This window comes from Artemia franciscana, chromosome 19 (genome assembly GCF_032884065.1).
Source record: "Artemia franciscana chromosome 19, ASM3288406v1, whole genome shotgun sequence".
Classification (NCBI taxonomy): Eukaryota; Metazoa; Arthropoda; class Branchiopoda; order Anostraca; family Artemiidae; genus Artemia; species Artemia franciscana.
The window spans coordinates 15,964,615-15,980,462 of record NC_088881.1 but is presented as its reverse complement, the minus strand read 5'-3'; the positions used below and the strand labels follow the sequence as shown (position 1 = coordinate 15,980,462).

At 35.8% G+C, this 15,848-nt stretch overlaps 1 protein-coding gene across 4 annotated transcripts in view; it reads right to left on the bottom strand.

Moving 5' to 3' along the window:
• Positions 1 to 15,848, bottom strand: part of LOC136039340 (SET and MYND domain-containing protein 4-like) — a 70,469-nt gene that overhangs the window by 35,359 nt on the left and 19,262 nt on the right. The window contains exons 1-4 of one of the 4 annotated variants that reach the window (XM_065722971.1): positions 12,811 to 13,057; positions 11,728 to 11,897; positions 2,911 to 3,021; positions 255 to 464 (exon numbers count right to left, since the gene is read on the bottom strand). In XM_065722971.1, coding sequence (XP_065579043.1) covers positions 255 to 464; positions 2,911 to 3,021; positions 11,728 to 11,897; positions 12,811 to 12,956 — 637 coding nt within the window. In that variant the 5' untranslated portion in view covers positions 12,957 to 13,057. Of the gene's footprint in view, positions 1 to 254; positions 465 to 2,910; positions 3,022 to 11,727; positions 11,898 to 12,810; positions 13,058 to 15,848 lie in introns of those variants that run through there. The other 3 variants (XM_065722968.1, XM_065722969.1, XM_065722970.1) reach the window with 3 other exon arrangements.

Below are 15,848 nucleotides of genomic sequence, written 5' to 3'. Positions count from 1 at the left end.
TCATTGCTCTTGCCCTTTCTAAAAAGTTTTTTCCAACAAAAATATGTATTCATCTATGCTAAAAAGTACAGACATGTGGGCGTAGCCTTAAGGCTCAGGCAACGCCCAAATCAAGATACTGCCAACAATTCAGACGGAGATCTTTAATCTTCGAATTCAACGCCAACAGCACCCACACACAAAATAAAGAATGAAAACTCATCTACATTCGTGTGTCTCATAAATAACCATAAATAGCCAAAAAAAAAGCAAACCTGTTTCGAGTTTTTTCTCTGCTAAAGTAACAAGTTTTTCTTTGATAATTTGCATGACTTGTAACTTTATCTTGTCCTTTAACTTAGCAGCAAGATTTTCCGCCACTTTGTATGCTACTTCTGCTTTTTTGAAGTTCGAATTTTGTTTTAACTTGGAAATGCAATCACCAATTAAAATGTAAACCAAATACTTTCTGTCTTCTTCTATTCCTGAAAGAAACGTTAAGTAATAAAGGGGTTATTACAGTAATAAATAATATTAAAAAAAAGTTGCACACTAGCGTTATGTACTTTAAACAAGAGCCAAGAGCTCATATGGTATGAGCTCTAACAAAATTCTAAGAATCAATAAATTGATTTAAAACGATGATCAGAGGCTTAATGTCGGTCAGGATTTAAAATAAGAGCTCTGAGTCACGATGTCCTTCTAAATATCAAAATTCATTAAGATCCGATCACCCACTCGTAAGTTATAAATACCTCATTTTTTCTAATTTTTCCTCTCCCTTTAGCCCCCCAGCTCCAGGTCGAATCTGGTAAAACGACTTTATTAAGTCAATTTGTGCAGCTCCCTGACATGCCTACCAACTTTCATTGTCCTAGCACGTCCAGAAGACCCGAACTCGCCAAATCACTGAACCCTTCCCCCCAACTCCCCATAGAGAGCGAATCCAGTATGGTTAAGTCAATCCCTTTTCAAGGACATTTGCTTATTCTATCCACCAAGCTTCATCCCGATTCCTCCACTCCAAGTGTTTTCCAAGGTTCCCCCCTCCAACTCCCCCAATGTCAAAAGATCAGGTCGGGATTTGAAATAAGAGCTCTGAGACATGAATTCCTTCTAAATATCAAACTTAATTAAGATCCGGTCACCCGTTCTTAAGTTAAAATATCTCAATTTTTCTAATTTTTCCAAATTAACACCCCCGGCTCCTCCAAAGAGAACGGATCCGTTCCAATTATGTCAGTCACGTATCCAAACTTGTGCTTATTCTTCCCATCAAGTTTCATCCCGATCTCTCCACTCTCAGCGTTTTCCAAGATTTCTGTTTCCCTTCGCCAACCCCCTATGTCCCCGGATCCAATTCGAGTCGAAAATGAAGCATCTGAGACATAAGATCCTCCTATATATATATCAAGTTTCTCCAACCCCCCCCCCCATGTCACCAGATCCGGTCGGGATTTAAAGTAACAGCTCTGAGACACAATATCCTTCCAAACATCAAATTTCATTAAGATCTGATGAACCGTTCGTAAGTTAAAAATATTTCATTTTTTTCTATTTTTCCGAACTAACGGCCCCCATTCCCCCCAAAGGTCAAATCGGGAAATTGACTATTTCTAATTTAATCTGGTCCGGTCCCTTATACGCCTGCCAAATTTCATCGTCCTAGCTTACCTGGAAGTACCTAAAGTAGCAAAACCGGGACCGACAGACCGACAGACAGACAGACAGACCGACAGACCGACAGAATTTGCGATTGCTATATGTCACTTGGTTAACACCAAGTGCCATAAAAACAAGTTTTGCAACTGAAAGTAAGGATCGACATTAAAATTTAAAACGAACAGAAATTAATCCGTATATGAAAGGGGCTGTTCCCTCCTCAACGTCCCGCTCTTTACGCTAAAGTTATTTTTTATGTTTCAAAAAGTAGAGTCGAGAGAAAGAGTCAAACTTTGTGACACTTTGTGTCTGAAACGATCCCTAATTCAAGTAGAAATAGACTCCGAAGCTCCTGCTTTCCATCCTCTAAATTTATGGCAGCCCTGAGATATTCGGGCTTCAGCAGCTGAATCAGTGTTATGTTATTTTTTTTTCTTCTGCATACTTTCAAGTTTGTGCCGTCGAAGTTTTCAAGAAGTTGTTCATTTTCGTATTGAGGGAGCTCTGCCACAGCTTCGTTGTTTACTTGGCCGGGTAGCCGACAGAAAACTCGAATTTTTTGGACCATCCATGATTGAAGTTTTTGCAGATAATCAGATGATGCACACGGTCTTCGTATTTTGTCTTTCATTCCAGGCTTTTGAAAGCTATTGGACAAATTAACGTAAAAATATTAAAAAACGTAACATCAAATCCACAAACCAAGAGGTGTTTGTCTATTCAACTATCCATTTATGACAGAATTGTCAATATTTGCTTCTTGGATCTACATTTTATAGAATTGCATCCTAACGCTGGCTCTAAGAATTTGGATCAAATAAGCTCTTCACTTTTCGAACACTATGACCCCCCCCCACCTAAAGGCTAGAAGTGAGTGAATAAGTTGGAGTCAAATTGTAACAGGAAAAGTAAGAAACTGCTTAATATTTGGGACTAGGCGCTAGAATACTGAAAATAGAGATTTCTCAATTTGTGGTGTCTCCTTTACCCACTCGTCATTTTGCTTAAAATACGGTGAAACTATACATGAAATAGCATTTTGTGGATAACTTGTGTCTTGACATGAGTTAAATGTTTAAAATTGGCAAGAACAGGTATTTTTCTATACTTATGTTCAAACGACTACTAATTCGGATTTTGGCCTGCTGTACGACACAGTTTCCAGAGCAATAAAATTTACACTAACATGTATACCCGGATAAGCGAGACGAAATGAATGTAAATTTAAAAAGTACAGTTATTGAAAGCAAGAAAGCAATGAATGCTTACCTTTGAGGGCTGCTTGCGCATCTTGAAGGGCTAGGTCTGGTCTAAACATGCTCAAAAGTAAACTTGAACGGAGATACAATGTTTGGGAGATAGACGAAGAGCCATATTTGTCTTAAAAAGAATAGCCTTGAAATATGTAACTGGAACAACAATTAAGGTGAATAGAAAATAAGCTGGGGTGTTAGCTCATTTTCTTTTGAAGGATATTCTTTTAACATTTATTTCCTGCCATAAAACTACATTTTGGTCAAACTGCCAGTCAGGGAAAAGGTTTGGGTATCCCAAGTGAGCAATAACTGTTTAGAAACTGTGTATTATATTTGCCCATCTCCAAAACATCCACTCGCTCCTCAGAAATCCTAGTTTGTCTTTTAAGCTGTTTTACCACAGACTCTATAAAGTTTTTAGCTTGTGCTTGTTTTCCGCGAGACATCAAAATTGTTCCCCAATAGAAAAATTAAGTCGATGCTGTGGAAAAATATAATAAAATTTAATGTACAATTTAAAAAAAAAATTGATAAGGCAGCTAAGTAATATGACCAGTTTGATTAGTATGTATGAGGGGAATCTGTGCCGTATGATCAGTATCAAACAGTTCGTGGTAACGAACTGTAGTAAGGAGCGACCCGGCTTAATAGTAACCGAAACTCTAAAAATGGAATTTCGGATACCAATAGTTACATAAAAAAAATCGTATTTTAATGGTGATTTTAAATATATAACTTTCATCAAGGTTAGTCTTACTTATCAAAAGTTACAAGCCTGAGAAAATTTGCCTCATTTTAGAAAATACGGGAAAACATCCCCTAAAAGTCATACAATCTTAACTAAAATCACACTATCAGAAAACCTTATTGTAGAAGTTTCAAGCTCCTATCTACAAAAATGTGGAATTTCGCATTTTTTTTTTTTTTTGCCAGAAGACAAATCACGGATGTGTGTTTATTTGTTTTTTTTTGTTAGTTTTTTGTTGTTTTTTTCCCAGGGGTGATCGTATCGACCCAGTGGTCCTAGAATGTTGCGAGAGGGCTCGTTCTAACGGAAATTAAAAGTTCTAGTGCCCTTTTAAGTCACCCAAAAAATTGGGGTGATAACTCCTCCCACGCCATTTTATTCACCATAGTCGAAAAAGTTAATAACGATGTCTTTGGGGACGACTTACTCCCCCGCAGTCCCCGTGGGAGGGGTTGCAAGTTACAAACTTTAACCTGTGTTTACATATAGTAATGGTTATATTGGGAAGTGTACGGACGTTTTCATGGGGATTTTTCTGGTTTTGGGATGGGGGAGACTTGAGGTGGGGGGGGGGCTACTTGGGAGAATCTTCCATGGAAAACTTCTCATGGGGGAAGAGACTTTCAATGAAGGGGGCGCAGGATTTTCTAGCATTATTTAAAAAAACGATGAAAAAATAAATATGAAAAGTTTTTTTTCTACTGAAAGTGAGGAGCAGCATTAAAACTTAAAACGAGCAGAAATTATTACACATATGAGGGTTTTACCTCCTCGCAATACCTCGCTCTTTACGCTAAAGTATTTTTAGTAATTTCAACTATTTACTCTACGGTCTTTGTGATTCAAGGGTCATTATTATGGAGTTGGGACAAAATTTGAGCTTTGGTGTAAAGAGCGAGGTATCGCCGAGAATGAACCCCCTCATATATGCAATAAAAACATCCGAATATAGAAGTTCGTTACGTAAGTTAATTCGTAATTTACGTACATTTTTTACTAATGAAAATGTTCGTAAAAAATTAAAAGTTCTAGTTGCCTTTTTAAGTAATCAAAAAATTGGAGGGCAACTAGGCTTCCCCCCTCGCTTCTTTTTTCTCAAAATCTTGCAACTAAAATTATGAGAAAGCCATTTAGCCAAAAAAAAAAAAAATAATATGCAAATTTCATTTTAATTATTTATGTTCGGAGAGCAAAGATCAAAACGTGCATTAATTAAAAAACGTCCAGAAATTAAGTAAAAAACAAGTTTTTTGAAATGAAAGTAAGGAGCGACATTAAAACTTAAAACGAACAGAAATTACTCCGTATTTGAAAAGGGCGTTTCCTTACTTTCATTTCAAAAAACTTGTTTTTTTATTTAATCTTTATTATATGATTAAATAAAAAAAAACTAATTTTTTTAGCTGAAAGTAAGGAGCGACATTAAAACTTAAAACGAACAGAAATTACTCCGTATATGAAATGGGTTGTCCCCTCTGCAATCCCTCGCTCTTTACGCTAAAGCTTTTAATTGTTTTAAAAAGTAGAATTGTGGCAAAGAGTCAAACTTCAGCGTAAAGAGCGAGGGATTGCAGAGGGGACAACCCATTTCATATACGGAGTAATTTCTGTTCGTTTTAAGTTTTAATGTCGCTCCTTACTTTCAGCTAAAAAAATTAGTTTTTTTTTTTATTTAATTTCTGAACGTTTTTGAATTAATGCATGTTTGGTTTTGGCTCTCTGCACATAAATTATTAAAATGAAACTTGTATATTAATTCTTTTTTTGGCTAAATGGCTTTCTCTTAGTTTTGATCAGACGATTTTGAGAAATAAGGGGTGGAGAAGGAGGCCTAGTTGCCCTCCAATTTTTCGGTTACTTAAAAAGGCAACTAGAACTTTTAATTTTTAATGAACGTTTTTATTAGTAAAAAATACACGTAACCTAAGAATTAACTTACGTAACAAACTTTCATAACCTTATATTTTTATTATGTATACGAGGGGGTTTGTACCCTCGTTAATACCTCGCTCTTTACACTAAATCGTAAGTTTTGTCCCAATTCTTTAAGAATGACCCCTGAATCAGAAAGGCCGTAGAGTAAATAGTTGAAATTACTAAAAATACTTTAGCATAAAGAGCAAGGTATTGCTCCTAAATACCTCGCTCTTTATGCTAAAGTATTTTTAGAACCCCTCATATGCGTAATTATCTCTGTTCGTTTTAAGTTTCAATGCTACTTCTTCCTTTCATTTGAAAAAAAACGTTTTCATGTTTATTTTTCATTGTTTTCTTATAGTAATGCTAGAGAACCCTGCGCCCTTTTCATTGAATTTTTCTTCCCCCATAACAGATTCCTCCAAGGAAAGATCCTCCAACATAGCCCCCTCTCCTTAGCCCCACCCCAAACAAAATAAAAATCCCCCTGAAAACGTCTCTACACTTCCCAATAACCATTACTATGTGTAAACACTGGTCAAAGTTTATAACTTGCAGCCCCTCCCCCAGGGATTGTGGGGGAGTAAGTCATCCCCAAAGACATAGTTATTATGGTTTTCGACTATGCCGAACAAAATGGATATCTCAAAATTTTGATCCGTTGACTTTGGGAAAAAAATGAGCGCGGGAGGGGGCCTAGATGCCCTCCAATTTTTTGGTCACTTAAAAAGGGCACTAGAACTTTTCATTTCCGTTAGAATGAGCCCTCTTGCGACATTCTAGGACCACTTGGTCGATACGATGACCCCTGGGAAAAAAAAACAAAAAAAATACAAAAAAAAAACAAACAAACAAATAAACACGCACCTGTGATTTGTCTTCTGGCAAAAAATACAAAATTCCACATTTTTGTAGATAGGAGCTTGAAACTTCAATTGTAGGGTTCTCTAATACGCTGAATCTGATGGTGTCATTTTCGTTAAGATCCTACGACTTTTAGGGGGTGTTTCTCCCTATTTTCTTAAATAAGGCAAATTTTCTCAGGCTCGTAACTTTTGACGGGTAAGACTAAACTTGATGAAACTTATATATTTAAAATTAGCATTAAAATGCGATTCTTTTGATGTAGCTATTGATATCAAAATTCAATTTTTTAGAGTTTTGGTTACTATTGAGCCGGGTCGCTCCTTACTACAGTTCGTTACCACGAACTGTTTGATCAGTTCCTAAGTTGTGAGCATTGATGGAAATACATGACGGCTAATGATTCTCAGTTAGTATATTCTTGTCTTACTTACATGCAAATGTATAAAAAGCTATTTAGTGAATCATTTATTCATTAGCCATCTAAAAATATCAAACAGTTCGTGGTAGCGAACTGTAGCAAGGAGCGACCCAGCTCAATAGTAAACGAAACTCTAAAAAACGGAACTTTGATACTACATATGATACATCAAAAGAATCGGATGTTTATGATGATTTTAAATATACAAGTTTAATCGAATTTAAGCTTACTCATGAAAAGTTACGAGCCTGAGAAAATTTGCCTTGTTTTGGAAAATAGGAGGGACACCCCCTAAAAGTCATAGAATCTTAACGAAAATCACACCATCGTATTCAGCATATCGAACCCTACTGTAGATGCTTCAATCACCTATCTATAAAAAAGTGGAATTTCGTATTTTTTGCCAGAAGACCGATCAGGGGTGTGTGTTTATTTGTTTTCTTTTTTTCCCAGGAGTGATCGTATCGATCCGGTGGTGCTAGAATAGCGCGAGAGGGCTCATTCTAACAGAAATTAAAAGTTCTAATGCCCTTTTTAAGTAACCGAAAAAATTGGAGGGCACCTAGGCCCCCTCCAAAGCTCATTTTTTCCCAAAGTCAACGGATCAAAATTTTGAGATAGCCATTTTGTTCAGCATAGTAAAAAAAAATCTAATAACAATGTCTTAGGGACGACTTACTCCCTCACTGTCCAAGGGGGAGGGGCTGCAAGTTACAAAATTTGACCAGTGTTCAGGTATAGTAATGGTTGTTGGGTAAGTGTACAGAAAGTGTACAGACGTTTTCAGGGGATTTTTTTGGTTGGGAGGGGGGTTGAGGGGAGGGGTTACATTTTTAGTAGTTTCAACTATTTATTTCACGGCCTTTCTGATTCAGGGGTCATTCTTAAAGAATTGGGACAAAATTTAAGCTTTAGTGTAAAGAGCAAGGTATTAACAAGGTGGCAAACCCCCTCATAAACGTAATAGAAATATACGAATATAGAAGTTCTTTATGTAAGTTAATTTGCAAGTTACGTATATTTTCTACAAATAAAAACGTTCGCATAAAAATAAAAGTTCTAGTTGCCTTTTTCAGTAACCAAAAGATTTGAGGGCGACTAGGCCTCCTCCCCCCCCCCTTTCTCTAAATCTTCCGATCAAAACTAAGAGAAAGCCATTTAACCAAAAAAAAAAATAATATGCAAGCTTTGTTTTAATTATCCACGTGCGGACAGCCAAAACGAAAAAATATATTAATTCAAAAACGTTCAGAAATTAAATGAAAAAAACATTTTTTGTTTTAAACTGAAAGTAGGAGCGACATTAAAACTGAGAACAAACGGAAATTACTCCGTATATTAAAGGGGTTTTTCTCTCCTCAACACCCCGCTCTTTACGATAAAGTTTTTTACTGTTTTAAAAGCAAAGTTGAGAGAAACGAGTCAAACTTTAGCGTAAAGAACGGGGTGTTGGGAAGGGAAAAGCCCCTTTAATATACGGAGTAATTTCTGTTCGTTTTAATGTCGCTCCTTACTTTCACTTCAAAAAACTTGTTTTTTTCATTTAATTACTTTAACAAACTAAACAGATTGCTTTAAAAAACACTAATTTAGTTTCAAAAGTTGTATTTACAAATCAGTTTCGTGTGATTTGAATTAAATAGAGCCAAATGGAAAAGTTTTGACACGAAAAAGTGTCTATTTTGAATAATAAAATAAAATTCAAAGCCACAAATTGTATCTATGAAATACTTTTTTATTTCCTACAATCTTTGTTAGTGTTGTGGTTTTCCCCTTATTGTTTATTTGGTTTTTAAATTTGGTTAAATACATATTGTTTAGACTGGAATGTAATATGAGAGTGGTCTTTAAAAGGGTGTAGTTTGGGATAGTTCACTCACAATCTTTTAATAACATGATTTTAGGGATGAATATTGTTGTTGAAACATTGCTGTACGAATCTAAAAAAAGTCAGTTGGAGGAGGGGGTAGCAGTCGGCCTTCGTATTTAAGAGAACCTTAGGTCAAACATCTCAGTCACAAATTGTAAGAAAAGAGTTAACATTGCCAATCGAAATTCAAACCTTAAAAAATTTCATTTATAAAATATGCAACAATAAAATTTATTATCTTTGAAACTTTCGTGCCCTAATCCTGGGCAAGAGGAACCCCGAAAAAAGGTCGATTGGAGCTACTGGTCGATGGGATTTACCAGATTAAAACTAACAAAAAAATCATCTAATATCGACAATGAATCAGGAACAGATTAAATAGTTCAGCAAGTATGCCGATTGAAAATTACGACGCAAGGAAATTAGGTTTCTAGACAGTTTGGAAGAATTTGCGGAACAAAAAAATTATAAATATGTAAATTCATGCATTCAGATTTGGTGATGTAAATTTATACTAAATAAATTTTTGTATTTTGTAAACGAGAAATAATTTTTATTTATTTAATTATTTATGCATGTATGCATATTTAAATTTCTCTCGGAAACGGCTCTATTATTTTTTTTGGGGGGGGGGAATTGACATCCGGAGATTTTCTAGTCTGTAAAAACGATCTAGAGAGGGCTACAAGTTTGAGAAAACTCGTTAAGAGCCTTCATTTGAAAAAAAAAATCATATAAGTAACGTCATATCTATGAGCAAATTTCAAGCACAAATAAGTCATTTCCACTTCAGGAGTGGCTCTATCGTTTTTAGTATCTATGACACATGTAAAAATATAGAATTTTATAGCTGAATATAAAGTAATAACAAATGTAACAAGTCGATATACAAAAGGAGTTTTCAGCAGTTTCATAATACCTGAAGGACAGAAACGTAAATTAACAATTGCTCAAAATGAACAAACTGGCCCCTTAAATGAGACAAGATCAAGAGGACGGCATAAAAGACGGAAAGAGACGGTAAGAATGGTAAGAGTTTGATAAAAAAAAGGGGTGGGGAGGGAGGCTTAGTTTCCCTCCATTATTTGGTTACTTAAAAATGCAACTGGAACTTGGAACGTCTTACCCATCAAAAGTTACGAGCCTGAGAAAATTTGAATTATTTTAGAAAATAGGGAAAAACTCCCCCTAAAAGTCATAGAATCTTAACGAAAATCCCACCACCGTATTCAACGTATCAGAGAACCCTACTGTACAAGTTTCAAGCTCCTATCTACAAAAATGTGGAATTTTGTATTTTTGGCCAGAAGACAGATCACGGATGCGTGTTAGTTTGTTTGTTTTTTGTTTTTTTTTTTTCCAAGGGGGATCGTATCGAAACATTAGTCCTATATTGTCGCAAGATGGCTCATTCTAACTGAAATTACAAGGTATAGTGCTCTTTTTAAGTGACCAAAAAATTGGAGGGCACCTAGGCCTCCTCACACGCACATTTTTTCCCCAAAGTCACCGGATCAAAATTTTGAGATAGCCATTCTGTTCAACTTAGTCGAAAACATAATATCTATGTCATTGGGGACGACTTAGTCCCCCATAGTCCCCGCGGGAGGGGCCGCAAGTTACAAACTTTGACCATTGTTTACACATAATAATGGTTATTATGAAGTGTAAACACGTTTTCATGGGGACTTTCTCGCGTTGGGTGGGGGGTGGTTCGGGGGTTATGTGGGAGTATCTTTGCATGGAGTAATTTTTCAAAAGGGAAGAGAAAATCCATGAAGGGGGCGCAGGATTTTCTAGCGTTATTGAAAAAAAAAAACAATCAGAAAATAAATAATTTTTTTTCACCTGGAAGTAATGAGTAGCATTAAAATTTAAAACGAATATAAAATATTAAGTATATAAGGGGATTCGTCTCCTCCACAATACCTTGCTCTTTACGCCAAAGTATTTTTATCAATTTCAACTATTTATTCTACGGCCTTTGTGATTCAGGGGTCATTCTTAAAGACTTGGGATAAAATTCAAGCTTTAGTGTAAAGAGCGAGGTATTGACAAGGGGAAAAACCCCCTCATATACGTAATAAAAATACACAAATATAGAAGTTTGTTACGTAAGTTAATTCTTAAGACACGTTTGCTTATTACTAACAAAAAAGTTCGTACAAAAAATAAATAATAAAATTTTAAGTGACGGAAAATTCGGCGGCAACTAGGTCTCCTCCCCCACCCCTTGTTTAGTCAAAATTGTCCGATCAAAACTATGAGAAAGCCATTTAGCATAAAAAAAATATATACAAATTTCGTTTTAATTATTCATGTGCGGTGAGCCAAAATCAAAACATGCATTAATTCAAAAACATTCAGAAATTAAATAAAAAAACAAGTTTTTTTAACTGCAAGTAGGGAGCGACATTAAACTTAAAACGAACAGAAATTAATCCGTATATGAAAGGGGTTCTCTCCTATGCAACGCCTCGATCTTTACGCTAAAGTTTTTTTATTTTTCGAAAAAGTAGAGTTGTGAAAAAGAGTCAGACTTCACCGTCAAGAGCGAGGCGTTTCGGAGGGGACAACCCCTTTCATATACGGAATAATTTCCGTTCGTTTTAAGTTTTAATGTCGCTCCTTACTTGCAGTTAAAAAAAACTAGTTTTTTTTTTTATTTATTTAATTAAGTAAGGCGCAAATAACGCTATGGCCTTTCGAATGTTTCACGGGTGGCAGCCCTTTAAGCATTTTAATTTCGGCTCGTATAAGGTTTCATTTATTCATCTATTGCAATATCCGTTACAATTACGTTTGATGAGATTATTTATTTTAATTCTCGTTCGTTCTGGGTTTCATTTATTTACTGTTATTAATACAGACAACGATAACTCCAAGCAATAAAAATTGTTTTTGTAATTATCGCTCATAGAAAAGACATTAACCGTCCCTTCAAATATCGAGTGATAATGACTTTCCCTCTAATGACCTACGATGCAACAAAAAGTGAATCTTTACTCACCTCGGATAACCGATTGGTTTAAAAAACTCAGTGCCTGCTCTGGATTTGTCTTGGAAACTTGGTTGGCTTTATTTCGTTTATCAGCAGCTGAAATAGGGTCTTTAGCTTGATAGGCCGACTGTATAGTTAAATATTCATGCGTAGCTGGAAGTGACCAGCAAAGAAGAATCCTGGAAGTATTTATAATTATGAGCTGAAACTACAATTGGGTACACTGGTTAAGATCTTCCCTGTAATGTCTATAATTTTTAGTCAACTATATAAGCTGCTATACGTGTTTTACTTATGGATAAAATATGTATAATATAAAGCACCCTAAAATTTGAAACCCCTAAAATTTCTGTTTAAAGTGTAAAGCTTTAGTGTAAAGAGCGAGGTATTGACCAGGGGGAAAACCCCCCTCATATACGTAATAAAAATACACAAATATAGAAGTTCGTTACGTAAATTAATTCGTAAGGTACGTATGTTTATTACGAACAAAAACGTTCGTACAAAAAATAAAAAGAGTTGCATCTTTAAGGAAGCGAAAATTGGGGGGAAACTAGGCCTCCTCTATTATATAAAATATTATAAAATATAATAATATATATATATATATATATATATATATATATATATATATATATATATATATATATATATATATATATATATATATATATATATATTAATGCTTAATAATATCATGAAACTAAGTTTATACCAAGTTTTCGACTTTACGTACTGCTATCTTTATTTTACGACAGACTAAACTTTATATAAATCAAATCAAAAGAAAGAAAAACTGTTCCTAGCTCTTAAGTTGTATCAAAACCAGTTCTTTCGCCGATAATTCTAATCCAAAGAAGTTCCACGCTTGTCAGGCAGGGAAGGGGAAGAAAATTTAAATTCTTGGAATAGTCATTATAATTACAAAAAAATCCACTTTTTGCATCCTTCTATATTACGGTTTTTTAAATGAGGAGCGGGAGGGGGGGGGGGTTGGTAAGGAGGAACATCCGAATAATTTCTGACAACGCCTATGATTACAAGAAAATAAATATAATTTTTAAATGCTAAGTTACAGCACACTTGTATAACCTTTCTTTGTCGGTCACTGCTGCTGAAAATCTTGCCAAAGTTTGTGGAGAGGATTCCAGCACGCCTTTAGCGTAAGTATAGAAGAAACCTTCAGGATTGGATTGTAAAGTTGCTGCATCACAAACTGTTTTATACTCCATATCCATACTTATATTTTGCACAATTTATACAAACTACGCTTAGGTTTCTTGGGAATACCATGCAACACTATTTCTTTGGCTCGTTTCTCCGGATACAGAAATAAAACATCCCAAACAATTTTTCCCGTACAACTAGTCTAGTCTCCAGAAATTTGAACGTTATTAGAGTCAAAACAATAGCATTGACTAAGTAAAGAGCAATATGTCTCTCCTGTGCTATTGTTTTTCTCTGATAATTTCATATAGAATTCTAGTCTCAGAAACTTGGAACTTAGCTCATTAAGTTGGAAAGCTAAAGTTATACTGCCTTTTTTAAATGGTTCGAAGTGAATGAAAAGCAACCAGCCCCTCCGGAGCCTTTTTTTTTACCCCTGAACGCCTCTGTGTCACATGGCATTGAGTAAAAATCTTGAGGGGGGTATTTCAGTTGGAATTATATATAAGTCTGAAGAATGCTCACCCAGGGGGAAATATTTACATAACCCTAGGAGCATGGACCCTAGTTGCCTTCCGCTAAACCCTCATTTCTTCTGTAGAAAGGTGGATATGTTAGACTTTGTTTAAACCACAATATTGCAAGAGGTCTTTAACTCGGTGTAAAAACATGTTAAGTCTTGACTCGCTGAAATTTCTATCTAAATACTGACTCTGTGCATAAAGAAGTGAAATTAAAATTGTGGATTGACACCTTACAAAAAAAGAGCTTAATCTTGACTCAGTACGAAACAAAAATGGCTGGCATCACTAATTCTATCAAACTAGATTATTAATAGGATCAAGGCCGTGTCCAGGGTGGTTTTAGGGGGTTTCAACCCCTCTCCCTCAAAATATTTGTCAGAATCACAAAAATTAAATAATTTAAGTCAAATAAACAAATTTTTAATGTATTTTTAAAGTTATATGTGTCCCAAACCCGAAATTATTCTTTTGTACCCTCCCCCCTCCGAAAATATCCTGGATACCTGCCTGGATGGGACTATGATATAAACCTTGAAAAGTAGATGAGACTGTTGTCATTTCAGGACAAAAAACTATTGCAGACATTGAATAAGCGAAAAATGGTAATTCAATAGTAAACTCTACCCAGAAAGATCTAAATATGATAGCGTAAGTAGCAAATTTAGTAAGAGAGGACTTGCACTTATTATCCCCAAGGTTAAGTTTCTATATACAAAAGTCTAGGGTCACCAAAAAATTCTAGAGGTGGAGCTCCATATGAGATCTAAAGTGGGATTGACAAAAATTTTTCTCCGTTTGTTCTATGGATTAAAAGGGAAATCCATGCTCGTGACTGGACTCGAGATCTTCTGCTGCTGGTTCAAGTTTATCAGCTTTCCTTGTAACGAACTGAGTTTGGTCCCGGTGAATGAGTAATTCAAAATTCAAATTCATTTTATTTAAAAAACATGCGACGGACAGAGTCGATTATTAGTTTTTATTGTCATACACACACAAAAATTCGTCGACAAGTCAAAATTAACATTCACAAAATTATAATATATACAATTAACAATAATAATTGTCACGTACACACGAAAATAAGTCAACAAGTATACACAAGACTATAATATATACAATTAACAACAATAATCCGGATTAAAAAGCCAGTCGCTGCAGATGCTGCGAAACTTAAGAAGCCAGAGTCTGTTCCCCACTCCATTAAACCTTCGATAAGTGGCCATGTCCCCAAGGAGTCTTACCCTTCGTCTTTGCTCTATGACCTATAGCGTCTCACTAGTTAGCCACGATTTTTTGGGAAACTTTTCTTGCCAAGGACCAGTCATGCTATTTCAGTCGTAAGCGAATTAAAATACTTCCAGGCACCTTCGCAGTTACTAAGTGTGCTAAAGAGTTCGAAGTAATTCAATACCTTAATAATATACTTCAGACGAGTATCTGGCTTCTTAAGTTTCCCAGCATCTGCAATGACTGGCTTTCTTTCCGGCTTTTGTGCTTAGAGGCGAAGCTGAACTTCAATAAACACAAGCCTGTAATTTGCATTTCTGAGCTCGGCTGATGTGTAAGTCGTGCAGTTTTCAATGATGATCTCCAGCGTCTAAAAATAATGAAGGGTCGATCAACTTCTTTGCGCAACCGTCATTATTATACCACATGTACTGGTGGATAGTTTTGCATTGAAAGTGGGTATTTGTGATAACAAGGTCAAGGGAATGGCAAAGTTCAAATAGCCGAAGACATTATTATTACGTGGGTCGAGGGATACAGGACCAATTTTGCCACGCCCATTTCATCACGCAGAGTGGCTTTGAAGTAACCAAGACCAACATTTATATCATTTGGACTGTCGTGAGACATCTGGTCAGAGCTGAGAAGAACTCTTCCTTGGTTGTTTCGTTGGAATCATTGGTTAGGGCATAGCATACGATGATCGTCATCTTATTATGCTTTTGTCCAAAGCGAGCATTCATTAGTCTGTCTGATACGGCTTCTTGCAAGAGTAATGTCTTTTTTGCGAGGCTTTTTAGCACGAGACCAACGCCGTTCCTTCACACGCTCCCTCTAGACCAGATCAACGAGTTATTATCGCCTATTTGCTCTTCTCCGCTATCGGCATTACATGTTTCTGTGAGACCGGTAATCACCTCTTTCTTTTTTAAAAGCTTTTAAGATAGTAGGTTTTTTTATGCAGGTGCATTCAGAGTCAAAATATTCCAGGAGGCTATTCGAAGCCCCCTTTGGTCCAGAATACTTAATTTGTGAATCTTTCTGACGCTGTCACGCTTATTGACACGCGACGGTTGATGTCTTAATAGGAAGTCCGGATCTGAGACTATTTCGTCACAATTCGTAGCACTTATTTTCAGGTTGAGGGCTGCTAGCCCAGCCGAACCTAAGCCTAAAATCTGATTAGAGCTAGATTAACCTAGACACTGAAAT